This window comes from Anomaloglossus baeobatrachus, chromosome 4, assembly GCF_048569485.1.
Source record: "Anomaloglossus baeobatrachus isolate aAnoBae1 chromosome 4, aAnoBae1.hap1, whole genome shotgun sequence".
NCBI lineage: Eukaryota > Metazoa > Chordata > Amphibia > Anura > Aromobatidae > Anomaloglossus > Anomaloglossus baeobatrachus.
Genome location: NC_134356.1, coordinates 432,778,671 through 432,803,630, shown reverse-complemented (window position 1 = coordinate 432,803,630; position 24,960 = coordinate 432,778,671). Strand labels below are relative to the sequence as shown.

Genomic DNA, 24,960 nt, shown 5'->3' with positions numbered 1-24,960 from the left:
AGGCACAAGTCCAATCCGCCAGAGGTAGGGGAACAGTCTTTAAGATGTGGGACAGTTTTCTCAGCCCCTCACGTACCACAGCCCCTGCGGTGCGGGGTAGTGCCACAAGAAATCCTAAGTTTGCCCAGATGCTCAAGGAGTACCTTGCAGATCGAACAACTGTACTCCGACATTCCTCTGTGCCTTACAATTATTGGGTTTCCAAGGTGGACACGTGGCATGAATTGGCTCTCTACGCCTTGGAAGTCCTGGCCTGCCCTGCCGCTAGCGTTTTGTCAGAGCGTGTTTTTAGTGCCGCAGGTGGAATCATTACAGATAAACGCACCCGCCTTTCAACTGAAAATGCTGACAGGCTGACTCTGATCAAGATGAACAAGGGTTGGATTGGGCCAGACTTCACCACACCACCAGCAAATGAGAGCGGAATTTAAAGTTTGTAACGGGAATTTGCCATGTACCTCCACTCACCCATGGGTACACACTTCTGGACTTTGGATAATCGCTGGACTGCTCCTCCTTCTCCTCATGCGCCACCATGATGACCGTTACAAGAGTTAGGCCTTTGTTTCAGGTATACCCCCAGTGGTAAATTTTTTCGCCCATTCTTTGCAGAATGGACATTACAACGACAGGAGACCCACTCCTTTGCAATGGGAACAATGTTTTGAGGCCCTCATGCACGTCTCTATGCAGGGACAACGTGGAGCCTCCCAATTTTTGGCTGCCCTGCCAAAGGGCTATACTACAAAAGACCCACTTCCTTCCAATGGGCACTTCAGGTTGACAGGCCCTCATGCACGTCTCTATCCAGGGACAACGTGGAGCCTCCCAATTTTTGGCTGCCCTGCCAAAGGGCTATACTACAAAAGACCCACTTCCTTCCAATGGGCACTTCAGGTTTACAGGCCCTCATGCACGTCTCTATCCAGGGACAACGTGGAGCCTCCCAATTTTTGGCTGCCCTGCCTAAGGGCTATACTACAATAGACCCACTTCCTTCCAATGGGCACTTCAGGTTAACAGGCCCTCATGCACGTCTCTATCCAGGGACAACGTGGAGCCTCCCAATTTTTGGCTGCCCTGCCTAAGGGCTATACTACAATAGACCCACTTCTTTCCAATGGGCACTTCAGGTTAACAGGCCCTCATGCACGTCTCTATCCAGGGACAACGTGGAGCCTCCCAATTTTTGGCTGCCCTGCCAAAGGGCTATACTACAAAAGACCCACTTCCTTCCAATGGGCACTTCAGGTTTACAGGCCCTCATGCACGTCTGTATGCAGGGTCATTGGTGAACCTCACAATTTTGGACTGCCCTGGCAAAGGAAAATACTACAAAGACTCAGTTCCTCAAAATGGGCACATTAGACTCAGAGGCCTTTATGTACGTCTCTTCTCAGGGACATCGGAGTGCCACACAATGTTTTACGTAAAATCTTTCATGTATTGATCTCAAAAAGTAACATACATTAGCTCTATCTCACTATTGGGTATGTGCCCTTAACATTTCCGCCATGAAAATTCATTTTGGTGTCATTTTGGAAGGTTTTCTGGTGAGTCCGTAAAAATGGCGTAAAACGCGGACAAAATTGTTCACAGCTGTGACTTTTGAGTGATAAATGCTTCAAGGGGTCTTCCCCATGCTGTTGCCATGTCATTTGAGCACTCTTCGGAGACTTTTGTGCCATTTTTAGGGTTTCTACATGCTGCCGGTGGTCATTTCACAAAAATACTCGGGTCTCCCATAGGATAACATTGGGCTCGTTGCTCGAGCCGAGTACACGAGTATCTTGGGAGGCTCGGCCCGAGCTTCGAGCACCCGAGCTTTTTAGTACTCGCTCATCACTAATAAATATTGAAATGGCCCTTGGCAGAAAAAAGGTTCTCCACCCCTGATTTACATCAGTCATGACCTCAATCTCCTTACATACTGACACATGCGTGAATTTCATAGGAAACCATTTCACTTATCAATATGGGGGATTTATCAAGGCTTTTCGGGACTCTTGTTTTTGGTCAAAAAGTTACAAAATTTAGTTGCACCTCAAAACTTGTGAGTTTTTGTTCTATTTTATGCAGCTCTTGCCACTTTTAAAAAATGTGTAGGAAAATAGGTTTGGTTGGCTAGACAAATAAGGTTTAGGTCAAATTTAGGACTTAAAAAGTTGCAATTAGAGTTCAGCAAGTACCTAACTATTTGTATTCGCTATACTAATAACGAGTACTGTCTAATACTCACGTATTTGTGCCGCCCCCACGCCTGTAGCAGCCGAGCTGCTCGGATCCGGACCCGCTGTGTGGCTCAAGGGATCCTCCGGACCCGGGGGTCACGCGGACACGCAAAATGAAATGGGGGTCGTAATTATCCGGGGTTGTTTGTAAAATGTTTGTGACGCCACCCACAGTGTGTGGTGAAAGATGGCACCACCGCTGCTTTTGTGGGGCACCCCGGGGGAGATGTAATGGCAGCTGGATGTTAACCCCTCCGTGGGTAGGGATGGTTGCCCCGGGGCCCACTGTCTCTGTGCAGGAGATGGCGATGGCAGGGGCCTGCGCGCCCGGACGTACCAGGGGGTGTTTGGTTACTCACAATTGAATGAATCACATGAGTCTTTTGGTAAACCAAGGTGCTGGTGGCTGGCCGCCGCAGCCAGTTGTACTCTGGTCCCCCATTCGGGCTGGTGGTCGCCGTCTTTTCCCTCTGCACTGTTTTGCTTGTGTTGGACTTCCCGGTATGGAACACGGGAGTCCGCTCCTGGCTTGTTGTGTACCTAAGGAGCCGTGCCCGTCTGACGGTGACCCGTGGTATCTACAGGCTCTGGCGGTGGCCCTATCCCTCTCTGTGGGTGGTTGTCTACTTTTCGGGACTTTGGTTGGGACAGGACCTAAAATCCTGCCCTCAATTGGTTAATTAGCTAGGCCGTTGGTTCCGGTCCTGACTTCAGGGTCCAAGTACCCCCCTGTGTGCACGGTTTGCGGGTCGGTGTTCCGGTGTCGGTACTGGCGGGCTCCAACCCTGTCCCGGTCCACCTCGGATCTCCAGCTGCCGTCTTCCTGTCGCCTGCTGACGGGGACCACCGCCTGCCACCTACCCAAGGCACCAGGGCTCCAACCCTGGCAACAGTCAAATTGAGCTTCGCCTCCGCTGGAGCTACACCTAGCCCCAGCCTCCACTTTTCACAACTTGAACCTCACCCTTCAAACTACAGACTTGGACTACTTGTTTTCCCGCCCCGGGCTGTCTAAATCCCTAGGTGGGCGTTCCCTAACCGCCTGGTCCCGCCCACTGGTGTGCCTGTCTTGCCCTGAGGGGGGTGGCTAGGGTTTCGGTCGGCTGTTTGTTTCCTAGGTGAGGAAAGGTGTTATGCGGGGGCCTATGTGTGACTACCTGGTTTTGCCAGGGCGTCACATATGCATTCCGAATAGCTTGCGCAATGGAAGTCAATGGGGAAAACTCGCAAAGTAACGAGTAACCCGAATGCCGTACTATTCGTGCAAGTAGCAAATAGTATGGAATTTGGGTTACTCCATGTCAGATGTGTGCATTCCCAAGCGCCGTGTATATGTGTCTCTGGGTGTGTGCACATGAGCTGAGTGAACTTGCTGTCACTCTCATCCTACTTACAGACGCATCTTAGGAAAAGGTGGAATCCTTTATTTTCCAAAGGAATAAGCCAGATGACGTTAGTAAAACTATATACAAATGGTAGTAGGAGGACACTTGAAATCAGTCTTCATCCGGCAAATATGTCAGAAGCACATACATCATGGTTACAATAGATGTCACATTACTTAGGTGGAACATTACACTGGTAGAGCATATTTTCCTGGGAACCTCAATCTACCTGGTATAGGGCCACATGGGTCATTGTGTTTCGCTATGACCACTATACCCAAACCACTGACTGTGATCCCTAAAAGGGCCACTTGTAGTTACCCTATCTGACATGCCCTCACCCGGGCTAATCATTTGCCTTTAACGGGTTCCCCTGAGGAAGGGCAACACTGGACTCACACTTACAAGTCCTGATAGTTGCCCAACCTCCCCGTTCTTCAGAGTTCGGTTGCCATTCTTACTGTTCCAAAGTGAAGCTTAATACCTTCTCCAAGTCTACTTCAGTGCACACACCCAGGTATATAAGATATAGTCTTCAGAGAAGATGTTCGACATCTTGTCCACACCTTTACTGCATCTAGGGATCTTTTTATTGGCTAAGAAGTGAGCATACCTGTTCCATGAGAAAAAAAACAGGAGAAAAAAGCGGAAGCAACTGGGATGACACCTTAGAAAAAATACGTCTGCTTCTCTGATGGTAACACTCACACAAGTGTGTGAATGCAGCCTAAGAATAGAAGTATCTGTTTGCTGTGTCAGGTGGCAAGTAAGAATTGCTGTGAGATGATGCAGGAGAGGACCGGAGCTGTGGAGGAATCGGCAGCGGACAGTGACCAGTAAGTACACACGGACCATATGTGACGCCCTGGCAAAACCAGGTTGTCACAGAGACTGCACAAATCTTCCAGGTGCAAGCCTCCATCCTCCTTGGCATACCACCAACCCACACCCAGGTACATAACACCAGCCAGCAAAGCCTAGTCACCTCCCCATGACAATAGGGGCACACCAGTGGGTGGGACCAGGCGGATGGGAGCGCCCACCTAGGGGTCCTGAGGTGTCCTGGGAGGGAACAAGAGAGAACAGTACTGACAGTTGGAGAGAGAGGAGTGTGGATTGACAGCGGAGTCAGGGGTTGGGGCCCCTGGACTACCGGACTACTGACTAGGTGGAAGACGGCAAGCAGGACCACAGGCGACGGAGATCCGGTCGCGGGAGATCTTAAGTGGACTGGGGCAGGGTTGTAGCCCACCGGTGCTGACAGCGGGAATCCGGTCCGGAGGCCGTGCACAGTCGAGGTGCCTGGACCTTAGGGCGAGGGAGGTTTCAAGCCCCTTGGCAATTAGCCAGCCGGGGACAAGATTCCACGTCTTGTCCCACCAGCAAGCCCAGAGAGCGAAACGGAAGCCCAACGCGGGGGGTAGGGTGTTCGCCAGAACCCACAGTGATCCCAAGGGTCAGATTTTGAGGGCCACAGCTCCCAACATACAAAGTTACTGGGAGTGGACTTCCACCGTTTCAAGCGGAGTTGTCCTATTAAAGACAAAAACACTGAGTGCAGGAGGAAGGGACCCCTGTTTGCTGTACCAGGGTGTGGGACCCGAATACAACCGCCGGAGGTTACCGGTCACTGGCAATTGGGTTTACTACTGGACTCTGTGTGAATTTCCTTGGAACTGTGAGTACACCATCCTTGCCTAGTCCAGCCCTGCATAACACTCTCCGCAGCACATTACATCCATTCACCTGGGCCCCAGAACAACACCTCCCCTACCCGTGGAGGGGATACCATCCTGCTGCCCCCACTCCATCAGCCCCGGGCATCCCATATCCAGGCAGCGGTGGTGCTACCAACTCTCATCACAACCCACGGGTGATGTCACTGACAAACGTTTCCCCTGTAAATACACCATTTCTACCGTTGTGAGGACGGACGGCTGCACGAGCCCGGGTCCGGCTGCCACTCGAGCCACAGTAACGATCCCGGATCTGAGCACCCCCTTGCAGTGGTCTGGCCCTCATCCGCAAGACATACATCACTGTTAGCTAAAGCAGCCAGGTATAAATAACACAGAAAAATAATGGGATATAGCAAATTCCCTTTCCTTCTTAAGGCCCCATAAACAATAGAGAAAAGACATCTGTATCTGCAGAATTTTGCAGTATAGACCAGTCATGTTACGCATATGGGGCCTCTCTGAGTCTCTGAATCTGCCCTGACAAATGATGATAGAGGATATAAAACTCGGGAAGATTTTATTTTTCCTCCAAAATAAATGTCTTTTGAGCCGAGCCTTTATGTGTATGGGGAAGTCAGGAGATACAGCTGTTCGCCAACTGTTACCTAAGATTGAAAACCAATGACCCATTCCCTCTCACTTTAGAGACACTAGGCTGAGAACAAGATCTGGTGTCAGTAACCAACTGTTTTTTCTATGTCACAAATGTGGAAGTCAGTGTGCGGCGATAAGCATGGGGTTGCTGCACTCACCGTTACCCGCCCCAGTTCCCTGCCACAGGAGTCCCTCCCATGGCCCCTTGCCTTCGGCATCGGTGCCCGCTCAGACTTCTCCTCCATCTTGCCTTGCAATTGTCTTGGCGTCTCTGGGGCTCGCCCCATCTTCATACAGCAATTTGGTTGGGTTTATACAGTCAGGGCCAGAAATATTTGGACAGTGACACAAGTTTTGTTATTTTAGCTGTTTACAAAAACATGTTCAGAAATACAATTATATATATAATATGGGCTGAAAGTGCACACTCCCAGCTGCAATATGAGAGTTTTCACATCCAAATCGGAGAAAGGGTTTAGGAATCATAGCTCTGTAATGCATAGCCTCCTCTTATTCAAGGGACCAAAAGTAATTGGACAAGGGACTCTAAGGGCTGCAATTAACTCTGAAGGCTTCTCCCTCGTTAACCTGTAATCAATGAAGTAGTTAAAAGTTCTGGGGTTGATTACAGGTGTGTGGTTTTGCATTTGGAAGCTGTTGCTGTGACCAGACAACATGCGGTCTAAGGAACTCTCAATTGAGGTGAAGCAGAACATCCTGAGGCTGAAAAAAAGAAAAAATCCATCAGAGAGATAGCAGACATGCTTGGAGTAGCAAAATCAACAGTCGGGTACATTCTGAGAATAAAGGAATTGACTGGTGAACTTGGGAACTCAAAAAGGCCTGGGCGTCCACGGATGACAACAGTGGTGGATGATCGCTGCATACTTTCTTTGGTGAAGAAGAACCCGTTCACAACATCAACTGAAGTCCAGAACACTCTCAGTGAAGTAGGTGTATCTGTCTCTAAGTCAACAGTAAAGAGAAGACTCCATGAAAGTAAATGCAAAGGGTTCACATCTAGATGCAAACCATTCATCAATTCCAAAAATAGACAGGCCAGAGTTAAATTTGCTGAAAAACACCTCATGAAGCCAGCTCAGTTCTGGAAAAGTATTCTATGGACAGATGAGACAAAGATCAACCTGTACCAGAATGATGGGAAGAAAAAAGTTTGGAGAAGAAAGGGAACGGCACATGATCCAAGGCACACCACATCCTCTGTAAAACATGGTGGCGGCAACGTGATGGCATGGGCATGCATGGCTTTCAATGGCACTGGGTCACTTGTGTTTATTGATGACATAACAGCAGACAAGAGTAGCCGGATGAATTCTGAAGTGTACCGGGATATATTTTCAGCCCAGATTCAGCCAAATGCCGCAAAGTTGATCGGACGGCGCTTCATAGTACAGATGGACAATGACCCCAAGCATACAGCCAAAGCTACCCAGGAGTTCATGAGTGCAAAAAAGTGGAACATTCTGCAATGGCCAAGTCAATCACCAGATCTTAACCCAATTGAGCATGCATTTCACTTGCTCAAATCCAGACTTAAGACGGAAAGACCCACAAACAAGCAAGACCTGAAGGCTGCGGCTGTAAAGGCCTGGCAAAGCATTAAGAAGGAGGAAACCCAGCGTTTGGCGATGTCCATGGGTTCCAGACTTAAGGCAGTGAGTGCCTCCAAAGGATTCGCAACAAAATATTGAAAATAAAAATATTTTGTTTGGGTTTGGTTTATTTGTCCAATTACTTTTGACCTCCTAAAATGTGGAGTGTTTGTAAAGAAATGTGTACAATTCCTACAATTTCTATCAGATATTTTTGTTCAAACCTTCAAATTAAACGTTACAATCTGCACTTGAATTCTGTTGTAGAGGTTTCATTTCAAATCCAATGTGGTGGCATGCAGAGCCCAACTCGCGAAAATTGTGTCACTGTCCAAATATTTCTGTACCTAACTGTATATTCCTCCCTGAGTCCTGCTGGTTATTGATACAGCCTTGCTTTTTTTTCTATTTATTTCATAATTTTTTATCTTATTTTTTATGACTATGCCATTAGCATTGCAGGTATTATTGATTAGTATAGTGATCTTTCTGCTACTCTAATTGTCTTCCTTGTGTGATTTGTTTATAGGAATGTATTATTGCTGTTATTGAATTGCTTCATTGGGGTTTGAACTTCTGTGATTCCTGTTCTCACTTTGTATTTATTATAATACTAGCTGTAGTACCCGGGTGTTGCCCGGGATAGTAACTGTCTCTCTGTCTCTCTCCCAGTCTCTGTCTGTCTGTCGCTGTCTGTCTGTCTCTCTGTCTGTCTCTTTCCTTGTCTGTCTGTGTCTATGTCTCTGTCTGACTATTTCTGTCTCTGTCTGTATTTGTATCAGTCTATCTGTCTCCATCTCTGTGTCTGTCTGTCTCTCTCTATCTCTGTGTCTGTCTGTGTGTGTGTGTGTGTCTGTCTGTCTCTTTCCCCGTCTGTCTCTTTCCCTGTCTGTCTCTTTCCCCATCTGTCTTAGTCTGTCTCTTTGTCCGTCTGTCTCTTTGTCCGTCTGTCTCTTTGTCCGTCTGTCTCTTTGTCCGTCTGTCTCTTTGTCCGTCTGTCTCTTTGTCCATCTGTCTCTTTGTCCGTCTGCCTCTTTCCCCGTCTGCCTCTTTCCCCGTCTGTCTCTTTCCCTGTCTGTCTCTTTCCCCATCTGTCTTAGTCTGTCTCTTTCCCCGTCTGCCTCTTTCCCCGTCTGCCTCTTTCCCCGTCTGCCTCTTTCCCCGTCTGCCTCTTTCCCCGTCTGCCTCTTTCCCCGTCTGTCTCTTTCCCCGTCTGTCTCTTTCCCCGTCTGTCTCTTTCCCCGTCTGTCTCTTTCCCCGTCTGTCTCTTTCCCCGTCTGTCTCTTTCCCCGTCTGTCTCTTTCCCCGTCTGTCTCTTTCCCTGTCTGTCTCTTTCCCTGTCTGTCTCTTTCCCTGTCTGTCTCTTTCCCTGTCTGTCTCTTTCCCTGTCTGTCTCTTTCCCTGTCTGTCTCTTTCCCTGTCTGTCTCTTTCCCCGTCTGTCTCTTTCCCCGTCTGTCTCTTTCCCCGTCTGTCTCTTTCCCCGTCTGTCTCTTTCCCCGTCTGTCTCTTTCCCCGTCTGTCTCTTTCCCCGTCTGTCTCTTTCCCCGTCTGTCTCTTTCCCCGTCTGTCTCTTTCCCCGTCTGTCTCTTTCCCCGTCTGTCTCTTTCCCCGTCTGTCTCTTTCCCCGTCTGTCTCTTTCCCCGTCTGTCTCTTTCCCCGTCTGTCTCTTTCCCCGTCTGTCTCTTTCCCCGTCTGTCTCTTTCCCCGTCTGTCTCTTTCCCCGTCTGTCTCTTTCCCCGTCTGTCTCTTTCCCCGTCTGTCTCTTTCCCCGTCTGTCTCTTTCCCCGTCTGTCTCTTTCCAGGGCTGTCTCTTTGCCCAGCTGTCTCTTTGCCCGGCTGTCTCTTTCCCCGTCTGTCTCCAGGTCTGTCTCTTTCCCCGGCTGTCTCTTTCCCCAGATGTTGTTTTTCCCCAGCTGTCTCTTTTCCCGGCTGTCTCTTTCCAGGGCTGTCTCTTTCCCCGTCTGTCTCTTTCCCCGTCTGTCTCTTTCCCCGTCTGTCTCTTTCCCCGTCTGTCTCTTTCCAGGGCTGTCTCTTTCCAGGGCTGTCTCTTTCCAGGGCTGTCTCTTTGCCCGGCTGTCTCTTTGCCCGGCTGTCTCTTTGCCCGGCTGTCTCTTTCCCCGTCTGTCTCTTTCCCCGGCTATCTCTCTCCCCAGATGTCTCTTTCCCCAGCTGTCTCTTTCCAGGGCTGTCTCTTTCCCCGTCTGTCTCTTTCTAGGGCTTTCTCTTTGCCCAGCTGTCTCTTTGCCCAGCTGTCTCTTTCCCCGTCTGTCTCTTTCCCCGTCTGTCTCTTTCCCCGGATGTTTCTTTCCCCAGCTGTCTCTTTTCCCGGCTGTCTCTTTCCAGGGCTCTCTCTTTCCCTGTCTGTCTCTTTCCCTGTCTGTCTCTTTCCCTGTCTGTCTCTTTCCCTGTCTGTCTCTTTCCCTGTCTGTCTCTTTCCCTGTCTGTCTCTTTCCCTGTCTGTCTCTTTCCAGGGCTGTCTCTTTGCCCGGCTGTCTCTTTCCAGGTCTGTCTCTTTCCAGGTCTGTCTCTTTCCCCGGATGTCTCTTTCCCCAACTGTCTCTTTGCCCGGCTGACTCTTTCCAGGACTGTCTCTTTTCAGGGCTGTCTCTTTCCCTGGCTGTCTTTTTACCCGGCTGTCTCTTTGCCTGTCAGTCTCTTTCCCCATCTGTCTCTGTCTGTCTTTGTCTCTTGTCTGTCTTTTTCTCTCTCTTTATCCATCTCTCCACCGACACTATATAACCTCACGCATAAGCTTCAACAAACAGATTATTTTGTTCCTATAGCAACCACTGATAGTTGCTATTAATAACCTATAGCTCCCACCTCCATTCAGTTTAATGGTGGCAGGATTTTAGAGACTAACTGTAAAGCACGGGGTTAATTTTTTCTGTCAAAACATAGTCTACGACGCTCCCTGGGTCAATGAGGCGTCTGTGCAAAATTTCGTGATTGTAAATGCGACGGTGCGGATTCCTTTAGCGGACATACACACACACATACACATACACACACACACACATACACATACACATACACATACACATACACATACACATACACACACACACACACACACACACACACACACATACACATACACACACACATACATACATACATACATACATACATACATACATACATACATACTGAACATACACTCAGCTTTATATATTAGATGGGGTTATTCCACACTATGGGTTACTGGTTGTGCAGCCTTGCATTTTAATTGTTTTTATTGGTGTTCAATAAAGGTTTTCCATTTATCTTGTTATTTGGGTTGTGCTCATTCCATGTGCAACATCTTTTTTCCTCACCTTACAAATGTGGAAGTCAGATGATCACCTGGTTAAATAAGGAATCTTGGGAAATGTGAATAAGGAACTAGCTTCCCCTCCTTGCCTCTCAATATAAATCTGTATTCCCTGCAATGTATGATTATGAGAAAAACAAAATATTGGATTTTTACCATAATTGTGTCATTTTGATTGTACTCCGAGATGCACACTATAAGTGCTTTGTTGAGATCTCATTATTAGGACCCTATATATGTTGTATGAATGAATGAATGTTGTCTGGCCAGGGTATAATCAAATTCTGAGCATCCTTTATTATGTTAGCCTCCAGTCCATGTTCCACTCAGTGAGAGATTGCATCTGTTTGCTGTCATGTTCTGTGTTCTGTTCTTTGCTATCCAGATGTCCATGCTTGTTGTATTCTTGCCTCAGTCACTGTCTTTTTTGGTGACCGCAAGCAATGTGAACCCAGAGTGGCTGTGCTTTTCCGATCCCTGAAGGGTGTCTGCCAAGAAACATCCTATGACACTTGTTTCCACAATGATCCGACACCTCAGTAGGGCAGGTTAAAGGGGGAACACAACTTTCTGATGTCTTATGTCATTCTGATTTACTAATAGTCTTCTCACTAAACCAATGTTGACTTTACAGCGCTCTTCTTTTTCCAGCAGCCCCATAGACAATAAATGGATTGGAGGTATGCATGCTTGACCTCACTCTATTCAGATGGTGATCAAGGACCCTCAGAAATCAATGTTATCACCTGCCATACCTCCCAACTGTTAGGCTAGGGCCCCACTTTGCGTTCACCTACTTGCAGTTCAGAACGCACGTTTTGGGCTTAATTGATTTGACCAAAGTTGCCTTTTCCAGAAATTTAGCGCTGAAAACACATGCGTATTTACCGCGTTTTATATGCGTTTTCAGCACTTTTTACATGCTTTTTCACCTGCGTTTTCACAGATGCGTTTTGAACATCAAGACACTTATAAATAAAGTTGAAACTGTCAAACAGACTGAAAAAAGAGAAAAAAAAAGAATCAGATCTATATTAATGGAATAAATAATTAAAATGGATATATTTCATAAAATTATAGCGGTAATATACATTTTATTGGTAAAATAGCAATAAATGTATATTTTCCTTTAACAAGGCAGGATTTCCTCGGTTATTCCCCCTCCTTCCGCTGTATGCCGTCCCCCATTGCTCATTTACATACACGAGGACGCCCTCCTCATGTAACTGTCCTCCCGAGGTCTGGCGCATGCCCAATGCTACTCTCGCGGGACTGAGCACTGTGCAAAGTGTGAATGTTGATGAGGTGATTGTGCAGGCGCGAGACTATGGGCGGCGCTGTGATTGTCATCAGCAGCGTCATCCAAGTACCCGCCCATAATCTCGTGCCCGCGCTTTTCCCTCTGCCTCCACTGTTATGCACAAGTGCTGGCCATATGAACCACGTTACCTATTACCGCGGGCACGAGATTATGGTCGGGTACTTGGATGACGCTGCTGATGACAATCACAGCGCCGCCCATAATCTCGCGCCTGCGGTAATAGGTGACATGGGTTCATATGGCCAGCGCTTGCGCATAACGGTGGAGGGCAGAGGGAAAAGTGCGGGCACGAGATTATGGGCGGGTACTTGGATGACAAAGCTGATGTCAATCACAGCGCCGCCCATAATCTCGCGCCTGCGCAATCACCTCGCCAGCGGTCACGCTTTACACAGTGCTCAGTCCCGTGAGAGTGGCATTGGGCATGCGCGAGACCTCGGGAGGACAGTTACATGAGGAGGGCGTCCTCGTGTATGTAAATGAGCAATAGGGGACAACGTACAGCGGCAGGAGGGCGAATAACAGACGCAAGACAGCCCACCCCCGTGACCATAAATAAACATTTGCATACAAAAAGGTAAGAATTTATAAAGTACCATATTTTTCGCTTTATAAGACGCACTTTTTTCCCCCCAAAATTGTGGGGAAAATAGGGGTGCGTTTTACAAAGTGACTTACCGGGCAGTAATGCGGCGGTGGAGTGAGTCACAGGAGGCTGGTGCGGCCGCCATGGATCCCGTGGCAATCGGTTGCGGTGGTGGCAGCCATGGATCCCCCGGCAATCGGCTGTGGTGGCGGCCGCCATTGATCCCCCGGCAATCGGCTGCGGTGGCGGCAGCCATGGATCGCCCGGCAATCGGCTGCGGTGGCGGCCACCATGGATCCCCCGGCAATCGGCTGTGGTGGCGGTCACCATAGCCGAAATCTTTATCTGCGCCTGCGCTGCCTCCAACGCGACTTCCGGAAAATGGCTGCAGAGGTGACGCAGGCACAGATGGAGATCTCGGAGAAGCGATATCTCCATCTGCGCATACGCTGCCTTCCGTAGCCATTTTCCTGAAGTCCATCGCGTCGGAGGCTACGCAGGCGCAGATAGAGATCGCGGCTCTCAGAGATCGCGATCTGCGCATGCGCGGGCTCCATTTTAGATCTCCGCAGCAGCCGGAGACTATCATAAGAAAGAGGAGAGAGAGAAGAACGATTCTCCCTCTCCTCGCTAGGGCTGGATGCTGATTGGTGGAGACAACTTCTGCAGAGCTGCCTCCACCAATCAGTGATCTGAGCCTGACAAATGTTATCAGTTGAACGAAGGGTCCTAATAGGTGAGCAAAAAACACTGAAGGGGAACACAACCCCCATCATCAGCCTTCAGAATATACTGTATCAATCAGTGTATTCAGAAGGATGATGGGGGCTGTAGTCCTTTAGTGTAAACGCTCCAGGGAGGGACTAATGTAGTGGCCAAAGTGTTAATGTGACTACCACCCCCCTCATCTTTCAGAATACAGCCATGTATGGTATACAGTACATGGGTGTATTCCTAAGGATGAGGGGGGTGGTAGTCCCAGATCCCCATAAAAGTGCATCATGCAGGTCCCCCATAGCCATGTCAGCCACGGATCCCACATAACAGTGCATCATCCACAGGTCCCCCATAATAGTGCGTCATCCACAGGTCCCCCATAATAGTGCGTCATCCACAGGTCCCCCATAGCAGTGCGTCATCCACAGGTCCCCCATAGCAGTGCGTTATCCACAGATCCCCCACAGCAGTGTCATACACAGGTCCCCCATAATAGTGCGTCATCTACAGGTCCTCCATAATAGTGCGTCATCCACAGGTCCTCCATAATAGTGCGTCATCCACAGGTCCCCATAATAGTGCGTCATCCACAGGTGCCCCATAGCAGTGCGTCATCCACAGGTCCCCCATAGCAGTGCGTTATCCACAGATCCCCCACAGCAGTGTCATCCACAGGTCCCCCATAATAGTGCGTCATCCACAGGTCCCCCATAATAGTGCGTCATCCACAGGTCCCCCATAGCAGTGCGTCATCCACAGGTCCCCCATAGCAGTGCGTCATCCACGGGTCCCCCATAGCAGTGCGTTATCCACAGGTCCCCCACAGCAGTGCATCATCCACAGATCCCCCCATAACAGACGCTCCTGTTGAGTCTAAATTGTTAAAATAATGTTTTTTTTAATTTTATTAAAATGTTTTAGCACACTATTTGGCTCAATTCTTTTTTTTTTAATTTTCCTCCTCTAAAACCTAGGTGCGTCTTATAATCAGGTGCGTCTTATAAAGCGAAAAATACGGTATTTATTTAGGTCTCATAGGGGGCACAATAACAACAGGAACCTTTCTAGAATGCAGCCCAGGAGCTGCAGAGGGGAATCTTTGAGTTTTATTGCGGAATTTCTGCTGACAGGTTCTCTTTAAGTATTTATACAGAAAAGCTTGGATTCTGTACTTCTGAACAAGTAACTGCAGTTTTTTTCATGTGTTCTTTAGCTCCACATAGAAGCCTCTAGAGAAATAAAAGCACCAAAACTGCAGATTTCAGCGACATTTTTTCATGGACTCTGATTCCCTTTGCTTGGACAATTAAACACAGCAGAATTTCTGTCCAAAAAATGCAGCAGCAAAAACCAGGCATTTATGCTACATGGGACCACGGACTAAATGTCCAAGCAAAGTGGATGAGACGTCATGAAATCTCCACCCTTGGTGCATCTAAGGCTGGAATCACACTTGCGAGTGTAAAATCGGTCCGATTCTAATGCTAGAAAGTCGGACGATTTTAGATCACTTTTCATCAGTGTGCTGTCAGTGTGCAATCAGTTTTTACCCTCAGCAGCTGCTATTCATGTACTGTTATGTACAGGAGCATTTACATTTTTCTCTGATACTTGCTAGAAATCCATTGAGAAAAACGCATGTCACTAGGATGGTGTGTGTGCCGTCCGTGTGACATCCGTTTTTTTCACGCACCATAGACTTTCATTGGAGTGACTCGCACGTGAAACTCACCAAAACGCAGCATGCTGCTATTTTTTTCTCAGTCCGATTTGGACTGAGAAAAAAATAACAGATGGGAGCTGCCTCATTGATTAACATGGGTCCGAGTGCAATGCGAGAATTTCTCACATTGCACTCGTGCGAGTTAATCGCAAGTGTGACTCCAGCCTAAAGACGTTGCTGAACTCTGCGGATTAGGTTGGTTATTTTTCTCTATAGGCTTCTTTGTGGAAGCTGAAAAAAAATGCTTGCGAAAAAAAAGTGCCATTACATTTTTATATGCAGAATCAGAGCTTTTCTGTAGTATTAAAATTCACATCTGCACCAAACCATGTATCAAATGTCGGGGAAAACGCATAAAGAACACAGCAAGCATACAATAATCAGAGAAAATTGTTATTGTGTTGTGTAGACTCCTGCAGAAAAAATGCAGCATTTGCGCTACGTGTGAACACGGCCTCAGTGATACATTTTTATTACATTTTTTATGGGCTTTTAAAGAGAAAAATAATCAATTGTGCCATTTATTTCACCATTTATCAATTCCCATAAATAATCTGATCGCTGTGTTGTTCGGGTTGTTATGATTACTGGAACACCAAATATGTCCATGTTATTTGCTGATTTGTGATGTTTATTATTTTCTAAAAAGCGGACTAAAAATTATGTTCTATTTTTTCAATTCTTTTAGTAATTTTATTAGAAGAAACAACATTTTTCCTTTACTTCTAGAATACAGGACACAGAAATGCTGCTCTGTTTCCTTTGTAATCAGGGGCTGCATTGCAGGTTCATCTAAGAAAAATCCTTCTTCAGACATGCTCAAAGCTGGTGGCTCAACAGCTAGGCTGCTGCTGTTATGTGTTTGGAACTTGCTGGTTTGTTTCCAAGGGGGTGGTGAAAAAATAAAATTATATTTTTTTCTCAGTTCTTTATAGTAGTTTTATGGGAACAAAAGAATCTGATTTCTTCCTTCACCTACATGGAGATGTAGTGTATATCTATCTATATCTCTATGTAGCGGAATAATTTGATTGTGGCTTCTCTGCTTGCAATACAAGATTACCAAATCCCCCCTACGCCTCTCAATAAAGTGGCACAATAGTTGAGCTGCTGCCTATGGACAAAGAGTTCATAAGCTGAAGAGTTCTAGCCCTGTCCCCAGAAATGAGAGCAGCTGAGAGTTTAATTTATGCACTGCTCTTCTTAAGTTAATTTATTCAATGCACTGAGGGGAGGAGCTGGGGCAAGAGCTGTGAACAGCAGGACTGCGGGAGGTAGCCCTCAAATCGGGACAGCTGAATTCAGGATGGTTGGGAGGTAAGCCTAAGTTATGGATAATGAAAGAATGTCTGTTTATTGGTCTGCAGTGTAGTTGAAGCAGGTCAGATCCCTGTTGTCAGAGACAGCCCATGACTCTGGGGAGAAGACAGAAGCAAGTTATCACTTCCACAGTGCCACCTTACAAAATATCACAACCATAGTAACCCGAAGAATTAAGTCATCAGGTTATTTTGTGTGAAACATGAACAGAATAAAAAAATAAACAACATTTTCAAAATTGCTTTTTGGCATAATAATAATAAGTTCCTCAGTAATTTATATGAATATCTAAAACATGGTGAGAAATAAAAGTATTTCTTATATATAGAACAAAACCCCATAAATCCATGTCAGTGAAAAAAATTGAAGAGGCAAAAACTAGAAAAATTGAAGTCTTTTTAAGCCTGATCATTATATAGTTAATAAACTATAAAAAAATAGAAAAATTCTAATTTTATATTAAGACCAAGAAAATAGTACAGGAGAAAAAAAACCTAGGATTAGAAGCTAATACAGAAAAAAATCTATAGTAAAATGCCAATTGCAAAGTATTCCCCCAGTCTTCCTGGCTATACGTCAGTAATATGCTTTGATTTGTTTCAATTGATGCATGTATCTTTGTATGGATTTCCCAGATGGAAAAACACTTATACTTGTATATTATGAACCTCCTTGGTCCTCACTTATATGGGACATGCCATGTTTAATCCATATTGGGCCCAATTCATCAAAGCTTTCATGCTAGAATTCTTGCTTAAAAGCTTTCAAAAGTTGCGGAATGTAGTTGCAGCTCAGAGCCGCACCTATATTTTGTCACTTTTACTCGAGTTTCTCCCAGCCCTGACAAAATGGGCGGAATTGGGGTGGGGTGTGGCGGAGAGCCACGCCACAGCTCATCTAATTTATGAGGCGCTGTGGCGCTCCTTACCCCAGAAATCTTACTCCAGTACATGACTAGAGTGAGATTTCTGGTGTAGCACACCGAGGCACATTTCACTCATCGGACGGGCACCTCCTACAGGAGTGTCTGACTTCAGCACACATCCTCATGAAGACTGGTATTAAAGACTTTTTGTTTTACTAAATGAACACATTTTTTCCTCTGTACTCATTTACTGGTATGTTTCTTTTTTTCTTCTTAACAGAATGACAATTGGATGTAATCATTTTCACTTTCTTATAGTTTTAATTGGTATTTTTAGTTTTTGGTTGTAACTTTCTAATTGTATACATCCATTTTAAAGGGAACCTTTGAATGTTGGACATCTATTTCTACATTCCCACTTATATAGGGATAGCTGTCAATCACTGATTAGAACCGCCCACTGGACCTGTGTGCACAGAAAGAGCAGGGATTTCATTACATTAATTACAAGTTATCTGAGTGTTTTCCCACACAAGTATACATCAATCTGTTCAGCTCCTCCTGCGTTATAACATGGTGCTGGCCGACTCCACTGCATTTCCAAGCTGCCATATTCCCTTTAAAGAGTTTATTCCCATCTGCGAGATCCTATCCCAATATGTAGTATATGTAATAATAATAGTATTAGCAAATGCCTCCAATTAGAAATGTAGTATAGTTCTCCTGATTCACTGTCGCTTACTTCATATTCAGGGCATTGCAGGACCTTAGGTATCCATGGTTATGACCACTAGCAACTAACTGGCTTTGACTATATGCATGGTTGTAACTATGGATATATAAGGTCCTGCAATGCCTTGCACATGAGGTAATGACAAAGTGAATGAGAAGAACTATACTACATTTCTAATTGGAGGTATTTGCTAATATTCTTATTATTACACCTATTACATATTAGGATAGGATCTTGGAGATGGGAATACCCCTTTAAGTACAGTAAGAATCTACCAATGATATTCTCTGCATGTCCTTGTTTTCTGTGAATTTATTATGCGGTGCAGAAGACGTTTTGGTAAATGTGCTCCAATGTGTAAAATCCGTGGTAAGTCATCCTCATTATAAGGTAATTTGAGACACTATTATCTACCCAGTCCTCCAAAGTGACTGTATAAAGAGGAAGCAGTATAGTTAATATAATGGGATGTTTTTCAGGGCAGCGTGCAATGTGCTCTTATCAAACAGAAAGTTGCTTTAAAATGAAATTACAAAGTCTATTAGATTTCACATGCATTACGTCTGTTATTGAATTTCCCTGCAAGCTCTGGTCTCTGACTCAGACAACACGCTATTGTGTAACTGTCTGGTAAATGTTTGCTTGTTATAAAAAAAATGATGCTAAGACAGACTTGGCTTATGCGCTGATGGCAAACAGTGTGCTGTCTGAGTCATTATCCACAATGTCTAATGATGGTCACAAACCAAACAAAAGTACACTAGAAATAAATATTCACAAATAACCAGCTGTTAATGACATAAAAATTATTATCACTATTTTGACAGACATTTGTTAGTGTTAGTTATGACCTCATATAAGTCTAAGGCACCCAAACGTATGTGTTATAAAATGGTGTTAGTAAGGGCTAGGGGGGCTGCAAAAGAAAAAAAATAAGGAATAAGGCAGGTTATACTTACCAACCTTCCCCGCGGCTATTACACTGCTTTCGGGTCCAATCATTAGCTCTCATGCATATTCACTGCTTCACCCACCCATAGTCAGTCCCGGTGTCTGTGATTGGTTGCACTAAGACCACGCCCCTACCCTCTGTGATTCCAACCAATCACAGATGCTGTCACAAACGCTATTTGCATCGCTATAGTGGTGTAAAAATAAATAAATAAAATGACATATGGTCCCCCATATATTGATACCCAGTGTAGATAAAGCAGACAGCTACAGACCCCAGCCATATGTGTTATCTTGGCAGTGTATTAAAATACAAGGGACCCCATGCAGCTTTTTTAATTATTTAAATAAATAATTTTAAAAAACGACATGTGGTCCCCCCCTAATTTTGATATTCAGCCAAGATAAAGCCGACAACTGGGGGCTGATATTCTCTGACTGTGGAGGCCCATGGTTATTGGGCCCACACAACCTAAAAATAGCAGCCTGGAGCCACCCAGAATTGTCACATTCATTAAATACGAAAATTCTGGTACTTTAACTGGCTCATCCAGATTGCCCTGATGAAGTGGCAATCAGGGTAATATAAGGTGTTAATGACAGCTGTGATTTGTCAAAAATCACAGCTGCTACTAAACCCTGGATTAGTAATGGGTAGAGGGTCTATGAGATCCCCCACCATTAATAATCCTGTAAGTACGAACTTTACAGTTTGGGTTTGCTCATCCCTATTCACAATGTTTTAGGCTTCAGTTACACCACGGTGTGTCGCATTAAATTCAGACTCAGTATCATAACGGATACTAAGAAATGTCTGTCAAAATAGTGTTAAACACTTTTATGTCATTAACAGATGCTCATTTGTGAATTTTATTTCCATTGTACGTTTGTTTGTTTGTTTGGGAATATTATTAGACATTGTAGATAATTACATAACCATAACAGAACTTAATGGCTGACGCTCTTGTAACTTCTTTATATGATATTTTTTCAATGATCAATCTGTCCCTTTTGTCCTAGAATGAACGAGAACAAATCATGACAACTAATGTGTGGCTCAATCAGGCAAGTTAAAATTCACATTCATTTTAAGGATCCTATAAATGTCATGATATCATAAATGTAACACTATAAAACTAACACAATCAATGTGAAGTGACCAATTTGATCAAAGCGGGGACCTATTTTCTAATAAACGTCCTTTGATATCAGTTGTTTATTGAGAGTTTCTACTTTCTCAGATCATTTTGACATTATTTTTAGGAATATATTCCTCAGTCAAAGCGAAGAAGGCAGCATAAGCAACAATGGTGCCACCATTATAAGTTAGGTACCATTACTCTGCTGATGTGGTGGATGGAGTCCTGCAGGCTGTCTATATGGGCCGTTATCCAGCTGCCGGTTCTTTTTTCTGCCCAATTTTTTTTTAATGGTGCACAGATATTAATAATGCGATATACATGTTTTTGTCAAAGTTATTCCTATCTCCAAGATCCTATCCCAATATGTAGTAGGTGAATAATAATAATAATAATAATACTAACCTGGTGGCCTCTCCCCCTCGTGGAACCATCCAGCCTTGTACGAGGCGAACGCCCAGGCTGCCACTGAAGGAGCAGGAGAAGCTGCAAGCTCATTTAAACCATCGTACCCTGGAAGCCAACACTATTTAGTGCTCTGTCGCTATTTAGTGCTCTGTCGGCTCTGCTCCGCTTGGTCTAGGAGCGCAAGTAGGGGATTCCTGCATGAAAACGACTCCAGACCTACAGGAGGAGAAAGTATCGGGCAGTTACCCAGTCTATGGAGGTTTGATGCCTGAGATTGACCGCAGGTAAAATCTTATTGGGACACTTTGATGAGCCGGTGCCCTACCGCATTACTACTAAATTCCTGGAGTGCAGTATTTCCAAATTCATTTAAGGGCACTTGGAACGCTGAAACTGCTGCTCATAATCTAAGCCCCTATCAAAAACTTTTTTGCTTATGGACTGGCAAAAAACTCTCTAGGTTATCTGAAAAATTGTGTTGCAGCGACAGTATTAACTGGCATTGAATAATATATGTCCTGAAACATCATTTGATATACTATACTGGATTAAATAGTCGTTTCTGCCACCGGCCGGGCATTGCGACCAGACACCTGGTATTTGATTGCTGCACTATCAATTAATAATTTAATTTTATGTGGTGTAATTTTCAGTATATATTTGGTTGTATAATTGTGTGTATCGTGCTGAACAAATCTGTTGTCTAAAGGCCACGTCCCACTAAGCAACATCGCTAGCAACATCGCTGCTAAGGAACAACTTTTGTGACGTAGCAGTGATGTTGCTAGTGCTGTTGCTGTGTGTGACATCCAGCAACAACCTGGCCCCTGCTGTGAGGTCGCTGGTTGTTGCTGAATGTCCTGGGCCATTTTTTAGTTGTTGCTCTCCCGCTGTGAAGCACACATTGCTGTGTGTGACAGCGACAGAGCAACAACTAAATGTGCAAGCAGCAGGAGCCGGCTTCTGCGGACGCTGGTAACCATGGTAAACATCGGGTAACCAAGAAGCCCTTACCTTGGTTACCCAATATTTACCTTCGTTACCAGCGTCCGCCGCTCTCACACTGCCAGTGCCGGCTCCTGCTCTCTGCACACGTAGCCACAGTACACATCGGGTAATTAACCCGATGTGTACTGTGGCTAGGAGTGCAGGGAACAGGGAGCCAGCACTGGCAGTGTGAGAGCGGCGGACACTGGTAACGAAGGTAAATATCGGGTAACCAAGGTGAGGGCTTCTTGGTTACCCGATGTTTACCGTGTTTACCGGCGTCCGCAGAAGCCAGCTCCTGCTGCCTGTACACGTAGCAGAGTACACATCGGGTAATTAACCCGATGTGTACTGTGGCTAGGTGTGCAGGGAGCCAGCGCTAAGCAGTGTGCGCTGGTAACCAAGGTAAATATCGGGTTGGGGGCTGGTCACTGGTTGCTGGTGAGATCTGCCTCTGTGACAGCTCACCAGCAACCCGTGTAGCGACGCTCCAGCGATCCCTGCCAGGTCAGGTTGCTGGAGGGATCGCTGGAGCGTCGCTTAGTGTGACATCTCACCAGCGACCTCCTAGCAACTTACCAGCGATCCCTATCAGGTTGTATCGTTGTTGGGGTCGCTGGTAAGTTGTTTAGTGTGACTGGGCCTTAAGACAAGGATAGTAATAAAATAAAAGTTAAATATAAATAAAAAACCTCTTATCAGCGCTGGTTTGTTGGAGATTTTTTATGTTAAAAAAATCTCATCTAAATTTATATTTATATTGAATAATAATAATATTAGCATATACCTCCAATTAGAAATGTTATATCGTTTTCCTGATTCACTATGTCACTTACCTCATGTGTAGGGCATTGCACCTTATGTATCCTTGGTTACGACTACGAGCAACTAACTATCACTATATGAGTGGACGTAACCATGATTTATTGAGGGTATATGGTCATCACTGTGGCAAGTATACCTAATTTGGTTTGATGTTTACTCATTTTATGTTCCAAGATTTTACAAATTTGGCTTTAGGTTTCTATACATAGAACTTTTTTAATTACATATTCAATAAAATTAATGCTTTTATGAGTAGAATTATTTTTGTGAGCTATTTTTCCTCTGTAGTACATCATCTATTTCACTTGGTGATTTGTGTTTTTATACATTTTGTAAGTTCATATCAAATACAAATATGTAAGTTTATTCATCTAAGAGTCTTTGTGGCATTATTATATAGATTGTGCAATGAGATTTTTATGTTGTTTTTAAAAACAATGCTTTATCTGACTGAATATGCTAGATTTACATACAAGCTAACGTAGAGCGTAAGGATTTCTGAATTTCTCATTTCTAGGAGTGGGTAGATTATCGCTTGACCTGGAATCCAGCTGAATATGATGGCATAAGAAAACTCCGCATTCCATCAAAACAGATCTGGCTGCCAGACATTGTGCTTTACAATAAGTAATCATTTTATATATTTCCTACCATTTAAAGGGGTTTTCCCATCGACTTAAGTTCATTTTAATCAATAGATCTTGGAATAATAATAAGGGATCATATAGAAAAATTGCGCAAACCAACATTGAAGCAAATATATACATTTTATTGACAAAAATCATTAGTACAAATATGGTTGCAAGACAACAGCTAGAGAGTGGGAACAGAGGGTGACTGCTGCACAAGGAATAGAAAGTTTTTTTCCACCAAAATCAATGGAGTGGAGCAAAGGGACCATATAATAATTAGAATCACGCAACATAAAAAGTGGATATAAAGAGTAAAGGCCGGGGCTCCTCCTAAGCAGAGTCAACAACCATGGAGGATATAAACATTAACCCCATCATGGCAGAAATAAAGCACAATTGACCACTTAAGGTTGCAAAAACGGACCCATACAATAAAGTTGTTATACACACATGATATAGATTGTGGAAATAGTATTACCTAGGCAGAAAGACACCCCAACTGGAAACCTCCTACGCACGTTTCAACCGATAGTCTTTTTCCAGGGAGATAAGTAAAAGTTCCACAATTGGATGTGTTTAAAAAAAATGTTCCTGTGCTGAGATAAGTTTATATATGTGTCTCTGCTGTGTGCTGTGTAATGGCCGTGTCTGACCATACAGGAACTTGGTTTGCAGAGAGGACAAGTCTTAAATTCTTTTGTTTACTGGGAGTGATGCAAACACATAGCAAAAGTCCAAAACTCAGATCAGATCAGATTTCAAGCTGCATAAAATAGAGTCTGAAAATGAAAATAATAGCAAAACAAAATATAGTTCAATTTTTGTTTAACTTAAGGTAACCAGTAACATAAATACATACAGTATATTTTGTTTTTTTTCCCCCAAAGTCAAAGGTTTTCATTGCCTTTAATAATGATCTATGTAAAAGTCCCACTCAAAGAAGGAAGTGTCCGAATACACTGCGTGACAGCTGCACTCAGACCCACGAACGTCTGGCGCACTACACAACACACAACGAAAAAGGGGGACAACCGGGGCACTTTTACAACGGTGGGCCTTGAAGCTAGGGACAGCGGTGAGCAGACACCTCTTGAACTCAATTCAAGCTGTTTCCTGAGCTATCTAGCGTCCCTATACAGGGTGTTTCAACCCGTCGCTGAGCCAGATACCTAACCCCTCACTAGCCCTGTAAACACCCTGGCTAGTGAGATGGCCGGCGAGAGACACTAGCCCCACAGCTGTACTAATCAACAGGCAGGGAAATGTAGACAGACAGGGGAATATGACACAACACAAACTTGATAGCTGCTGCAACACCGCTCCAAAAACTAGTTAAGCAGGAGAAATCCAGCAGCTCCTTGAGACGTGCAGTCACCTAGGTGGTCAGGAATAGAACATTCCATTTCTGGTGGAAGTTGAAAGATGGGGAGACTACTTAAAGGAGATGGGAGGGGGTCACACATCGGCTATACATAAGGTGATTATCTAGGAGCTGCTAGCAGGAAAAACTGACATTAACTCCTGAAGCGCCAACAGAAAGCTAATACTGCTCGTTTAATATGCTGAGCCACCCAATAATGAGTGGAGCTCAGATCACAAGACTGTCACACATCAGAGAGAGACACTCATGACAATAAAAACACCGAAAAACTGCAGCACCTAAAGTCACTGACCGCCTTTGTGAACACACAAACTGGCGGTATTGGGACGCCCGTCCAGTACCAAGGGATCACTTGGTTTCACATACCATGCAGAAAACAGGAATGACAGCGTCCACTTGAGTGAAAAATCTTCCTTCTTTTTATTCCAAACAGTGCAACGTTTCGACATAGAATGTCTTTGTCAAGGCTTGACAAAGACATTCTATGTTGAAACGC

General features: G+C 45.0%; 1 protein-coding gene across 2 annotated transcripts in view; it reads left to right on the top strand.

Moving 5' to 3' along the window:
• The window catches only part of LOC142303768 (neuronal acetylcholine receptor subunit beta-4-like), a 151,549-nt gene that overhangs the window by 47,684 nt on the left and 78,905 nt on the right, over positions 1 to 24,960 (top strand). For both annotated transcript variants that reach the window (XM_075345468.1, XM_075345469.1), the window contains 2 exons: positions 20,113 to 20,157; positions 22,969 to 23,078. In XM_075345468.1, coding sequence (XP_075201583.1) covers positions 20,113 to 20,157; positions 22,969 to 23,078 — 155 coding nt within the window. The remainder of the gene's footprint in view (positions 1 to 20,112; positions 20,158 to 22,968; positions 23,079 to 24,960) is intronic.